General features: G+C 44.7%; 1 protein-coding gene across 1 annotated transcript in view; it reads left to right on the top strand.

The window, feature by feature from the left end:
• Nucleotides 1–1,083: 1,083 nt before the first annotated feature.
• Nucleotides 1,084–5,897, top strand: part of METTL3 (methyltransferase like 3) — a 13,673-nt gene continuing 8,859 nt past the window's right edge. Inside the window, exon 1 of the mRNA XM_011976256.1 lies at nt 1,084–1,329. Coding sequence (XP_011831646.1) covers nt 1,230–1,329 — 100 coding nt within the window. The 5' untranslated portion in view covers nt 1,084–1,229. The remainder of the gene's footprint in view (nt 1,330–5,897) is intronic.

Genomic DNA, 5,897 nt, shown 5'->3' with positions numbered 1-5,897 from the left:
AAAAAAAAAAAAAAAAAAAAAAAAAAAAGACAGAAAAAAAGGATTGTAGGAAAACCCAAAAACAACAACCTTGTATTATTTAAGTTTACCACACATACAGAAAAGTGCACATACCAAAATGTTCAGCTCAATTACATTTCACAAACTGAACACTCATGCAAGTAGCTCTCGTAACAAAACACACAACGCAACCAGGACCTCAAAGTCCTCTTAGTGTCGGAACCCGATTTTAATCGATTACATGTACTTTGTAAATTTAGCCTGAGAGAGAGATCACGTATTTGAAGACGTCTCGTATCTTTCCTTCATCTGCCCTCCTCACTTTCCCACGCCTCGCCCACACAGAGAAGCATGCGCGTACCCACCACCGCTCCCTCCCCACCTCAGACTGGGGACCACCGTTGTGTTTTTTATTTTTTTGTAAATGAACGCATGGAAACAAACCAGCAACATCTTCAGTGGAACAGGTATGTTAGTACCAAACTGTCAAAAGGAACTAGTGATCCTTCATCTTAAAAATCTGTTCACTATGGCCGGGCGTGGTGGCTCACGCCTGTAATCCCAGCACTTTGGGAGGCCAAGGCGGGCGGATCACGAGGTCAGGAGTTCGAGACTAGCCTGGCGTGAAACCCCGTCTCTACTAAAAATGCAAAAAATTAGCCGGGCTTGGTGGCGGGCGCCTGTAATTCCAGCTATTCGGGAGACTGAGGCAGGAAAATCGCTTGAACCCGGGAGCTGGAGGTTACAGTGAGCCGAGATCGCGCCATTGCACTCCAGCCTGGGTGACAGAATGAAACTCCGTCTCGGGGAAAAAAAAAAAAAAAATCTGTACTATAGGGTGTTGCTCTCTATGAGTGCTATTTTAACGTAGGTACCTCTCAGGACTCCTCTCGGAATATTCAACATGGCCGCATGCGCGTCTATAAGCAACATGGCCGCTCTGCCAGTCACCAACATGGCAACCACAGCCTCACTGTGCCCGGAAGCAAGAGAGAGCTGGTAATAAGGACTATATTGGCCGCTCTGCCAACACCTAACGTGGCTCTCTTTATAGCTTCCAAGAAAGCGCGACACCGGAAATGACTTTTCTGTCTGGCTCATCTCTAGGGGTCATTTTCCGGTTAGCCTTCGGGGTGCCCGCGAGAGAGTTGGTTATATCCTGGAGCGAGTGCTGGGAGGTGCTAGTCCGCCGCGCCTTATTCGAGAGGCGTCAGGGCTGGGAGACTAGGATGTCGGACACGTGGAGCTCTATCCAGGCCCACAAGAAGCAGCTGGACTCTCTGCGGGAGAGGCTGCAGCGGAGGCGGAAGCAGGACTCGGGGCATTTGGGTGAGGCACTGGGCTGCTGGGGCCGAGGCTCAACTGGGGAGGACGGGCGGGATCCCTAGAGAAAAAGCTTCAGAGTCACTGCCCTTTACCAAACGGCCGTTTCTATAAAGCCTCGTACATTGGTACTCTGTCTCCCCCTTCAGCAGCACAGACCTTCGCCCTTCTGCAAGTAGTTCGCCGTTCCTCCTCACCCTGGGCCTCGGTTCTTCTTGCTCACTTTTATCGGACGGATGCTTGAGCCCCACCCTCGTCCTCCTTGCCCATTCCTCTTTAGACTGCGAGGACGTCGCCTTTGTGAGGCTTCTCAGCCCCCTATCCCACGAAGCAGCAAGAACCGCTTTTTGTTGCTGCTGTGGCGCTTTGTTCCCTCAGTTATAACGACTATTTTGTAGTGGTCATTTTTTGGCACCTGTGGGTACAGTAAGCAAGGAAAGAACCTTCATATCCACAGTGCCCAATTTAGTGGCCCGTACAGAGTGGCACTTGGTGTTTTTGAATGAGTACCCCTACCGGCATTGTCTTAGCAATTTACATACCTAGCAGGAATCTGAAAATATTTGTGTTTGATTTCCAAACTTTTTCTCCTCTCCTGTTGCCCCTATGTCGCGATCATAAAACTTGAAGGAAATTTAAAAGATTGTTAAGTTCACTCTTATCCACTCCTTACCCCCAGGACAAACTCTGAATTATTTAAGGCAAACTAGTAACAAAGCTCTGCAAAAATAGTGACTCAATATCACCCTTGTGGTAGATTGTTCCAATATTTGTCAGTATCTTCAACTCCATCTCTAAATCTTGTCTAGATCATGTTAGGTTCATGTGCTCATATTCTGGCCCCTAGAAATAGAAGATACACTGGCAGGATCCTCTCACCTAATTAATTATCCTTTCTTAGCTACAGTGTTCATGGGTCTAATTAGACAAAAATAAGTAAGAAATTGCCCCTGTCCTCAAGAATTTTTAAAACCATAGGATTCAAAGGTAGATGCTTACAAAAAGGAATATAAAAGGATATATGTATGAAACCAAACGAATGAATCTACAGTCTGTACAGTGAAGAGAAGTAACGAGCTGGTGTAGGTAGTGAAGCCATCAAAGCCATCATAGTGGAATTGGCACTTGAATTTGGCCTTTATGGCTATATAGGACCTAGATAATTAAAGAGGTAAGAGGGGAGGATAGTAGAGTAAGAAGTGCAAGTCATTTGATCAGGCAATAATTAGTAGTTAAGTCTCAGAGTAGTTCCTGAATTACCTAAGAGGCAGAGTTTTTTTTTTTTCCCTTGCTCTAGAAACTTCATTGATTTATTTATAGATACAATTTTTTGTTTTGTTTTGTTTTGTTTCCCCTATCCTGTTTTGAAACTTTTTTTTTTTTTTGAGACGGAGTCTCGCTCTGTCACCCGGGCTGGAGTGCAGTGGCCGGATCTCAGCTCACTGCAAGCTCCGCCTCCCAGGTTTACGCCATTCTCCTGCCTCAGCCTCCCGAGTAGCTGGGACTACAGGCGCCTGCCACCTCGCCCGGCTAGTTTTTTGTATTTTTTAGTAGAGACGGGGTTTCACCGGGTTAGCCAGGATGGTCTCGATCTCCTGACCTCGTGATCCGCCCGTCTCGGCCTCCCAAAGTGCTGGGATTACAGGCTTGAGCCACCGTGCCCGGCCCTGTTTTGAAACTTTTTAAAAATGTGCATAAATGATGCCAGCGACTTTTTTTGCTTTTGTTTTTGAGATAGGATCTCTCATCGTTGCCCAGGCTGGAGTGTAGCAGTCCTCCCAGCTCATCCTGTGAGTAGCTAGGACTACAGGTGCATGCCACCATGCCTGGCTAATTTAAAAATTTTTAATAGCGATAAGGTCTCATTATGTTGCCCAAATTTGTCTTGAACACCTGGGCTCAAGCTGTCCTCTTGCCTACGCCTCCCAAAGTGTTTGAATTACAGGTGAGAGCCACCATATCCAGGCTATTTAATTTTCTTGTGGAATCTTTTCCCTTTCAGTAATGGCAGTTGCAAAAGGGGACCTAAGGATCAGGTAATTGTTTGTTTCAACAGAGTGATCTGCAAAATTAGTTAGTTAGTTAGTTAGTTAGAGACAGAGTCTCCCTCTGTCACCCAGGCTGGAGTGCTGTGGCATGATCATGGCTCATCGCTGCCTTGACTTCCCAGGCTCCAGCGATCCTCCCACTTCAACCTCTCAAGTAGCTGGGGCCACAGGCGTGTGCTACCACGCTCAGCTAATTTTTGTATTTTTGGTAGACGAGGTTTCACCATGTTGCCCGGGCTGGTCTCTGAACTCCTGAGCTAAAGCAGTCCACTCACCTTGGCCTCCCAAAGTGCTGGGATTACAGGCGTGATAAGCCACCATGCCTGGCCTAATTAACTTTAAAAAAATTAACTTTTAAAAAGCCACTATATTGGTGTACTACATCATTGATTACTTTGTGTTCACGTTTCTGTCGTTTTTGTAACAGACCATCCTCTGTCTGTGGTGGTGGTGGTTGTTTCTTGGTTTTAATTGTTCCTCATCATACTTATTTTTTTTTCTTTTTTTTGAGACGGAGTTTTTGCTCTTGTTTCCCAGGCTGGAGTGCAATGGTGCGATCTCTGCTCACCGCAACCTCCGCCTCCCAGGTTCAAGCGATTCTCCTGCCTCACCCTCCCGACTAGCTGGGATTACAGGAATGTGTCACCACTCCCGGCTAATTTTGTATTTTTAGTAGAGACAGGGTTTCTCCATGTTGGTCAGGCTGGTCTCGAACTCTGGACCTCAGGTGATCTGCCCGCCTCGGTTTCCCAAAGTGCTGGGATTACAGGTGTGAGCCACTGTGCCGGGCATCGTACTTCTTTATACTTTTCCATTTCTAAATTCATACTCTTTCAATGAATGATTCTAATTGTTCTTGGTCATTTTAAGCTTCATTTCATTTTTCTTTTTTGTTGGTTTTTTTTTTTTTTTTTTTTTGAGGCGGAGTTTTGCTCTTGTTGCCCAAGCTGGAGTGCAATGGCACGATTCTCCTGCCTCAGCCCCCTGAGTAGCTGGGACTACAGGTGCATGCCACCACACGTGCTAATTTTTTTGTATTTTTAGTAGAAACGGGGTTTCACCGTGTTAGCCAGGATGCTCTTGATCTCCTGACCTCATGATCCGCTTGCCTCGGCCTCCCAAAGTGCTGGGATTACAGGCATGAGCCACTGTGCCCGGCCATTTCGTTTTTCCATGATATTAGCTACATTTTGGTATTAGCCAAACTTTTTGCTGTATGCAGACCTAACTACTAGAGCCTTGATACTTTCATCCAGGTCCTTGCTAAACATGTTTAATATTTTTGACACTAAGACTGTATTCTCCCTGCATGTAAATATCCTTTTTTATGTTTATTTTTTCTTTTTTAGATATGAGTATCTCTTGACTTGTATATCTAGCTAATAATATAGCTAAGACCCTTTTTTCTGTGTGTGTGTGTGTAAGACAAGAATCTCATTCTGTTACCCAGGCTGGAGTTCAGTGACATGAACACAGCTCACTGCAGTCTTGACCTCAGGGCTCAAGTGATCCTCCTGCCTCAGCCTCCTCCTGAGTGGCTAGCACCACAGGTGTGCCCTGCAATGCACGCGTAATTTTTAATTTTAATTTTTTTGCAGAAACCGGGCCTTGCCATGTTGCCCAGGCTGGTCTTGGACTCTTGGACTCAATCTGTCCTCCCACCTTGGCCTCCCAAAGTGCTAGGATTACAGACGTAATCCCAGCCTAGTTAAGACTCTTATAAAAGTATTTCTGGGGTTGTAATTAAATGTATCTTGTCTTCTGACCCAGAGCTTGATCTGACCCATCATTTGGTACTGTGGTAATAGGTAAAGATGAAACACACAAATTAAACCAGAATGTCACTGTTCTTTCTGTGTTATTTTGATTATTTCAAAGAATGTATTTTGTTGAGCTTTAGGATTCTTAGGAAACCCTTGTGAAACATACTCTATCGTAAGTTTATTAATCATGTTGTCATGTAAGATACAACCCAAGACTTGATAAAAGTTCAGATTATTCCATTCATTTCTCACCGGAAATAAAAATTTGCATACCACATCTTGTTTTTTATAGCATTACTGAAATCTGATAATTATCGACTACTGAACTCAGTGTCAAAAGACAAGGATAGAAAATGAACTAAAATGTATCCATATCATTAATAGTGGAAAATACTGTGGGCAAAATATTGGGAGACCTTCGTTAGATTGGCATTTTTATCATTCACTCATTCATTCATTCATTCATTCATTCATTCATTCATTTATTTATTTATTTATTTATTTATTTATTTATTGAGATGGAGTTTTGCTCTTGTTGCCCAGGCTGGAGTGCAGTGGCACAATCCTGTCTCTTATACACATCTAGATGTGTATAAGAGAGTGCTGTGGCATGATCATGGCTCACCGCTGCCTTGACTTCCCAGGCTCCAGCGATCCTCCCACTTCACCCTCTCAAGTAGCTGGGGCCACAGGCGTGTGCTACCACGCTCAGCTAATTTTTGTATTTTTGGTAGACGAGGTTTCACCATGTTGCCCGGGCTGG

The sequence above is a fragment of the Mandrillus leucophaeus genome, unplaced genomic scaffold (assembly GCF_000951045.1).
Source record: "Mandrillus leucophaeus isolate KB7577 unplaced genomic scaffold, Mleu.le_1.0 Scaffold163, whole genome shotgun sequence".
In the NCBI taxonomy this organism is placed as follows: domain Eukaryota; kingdom Metazoa; phylum Chordata; class Mammalia; order Primates; family Cercopithecidae; genus Mandrillus; species Mandrillus leucophaeus.
Note: the sequence above shows the minus strand (reverse complement) of the source record. Positions and strands in the feature narration are given on the sequence as shown.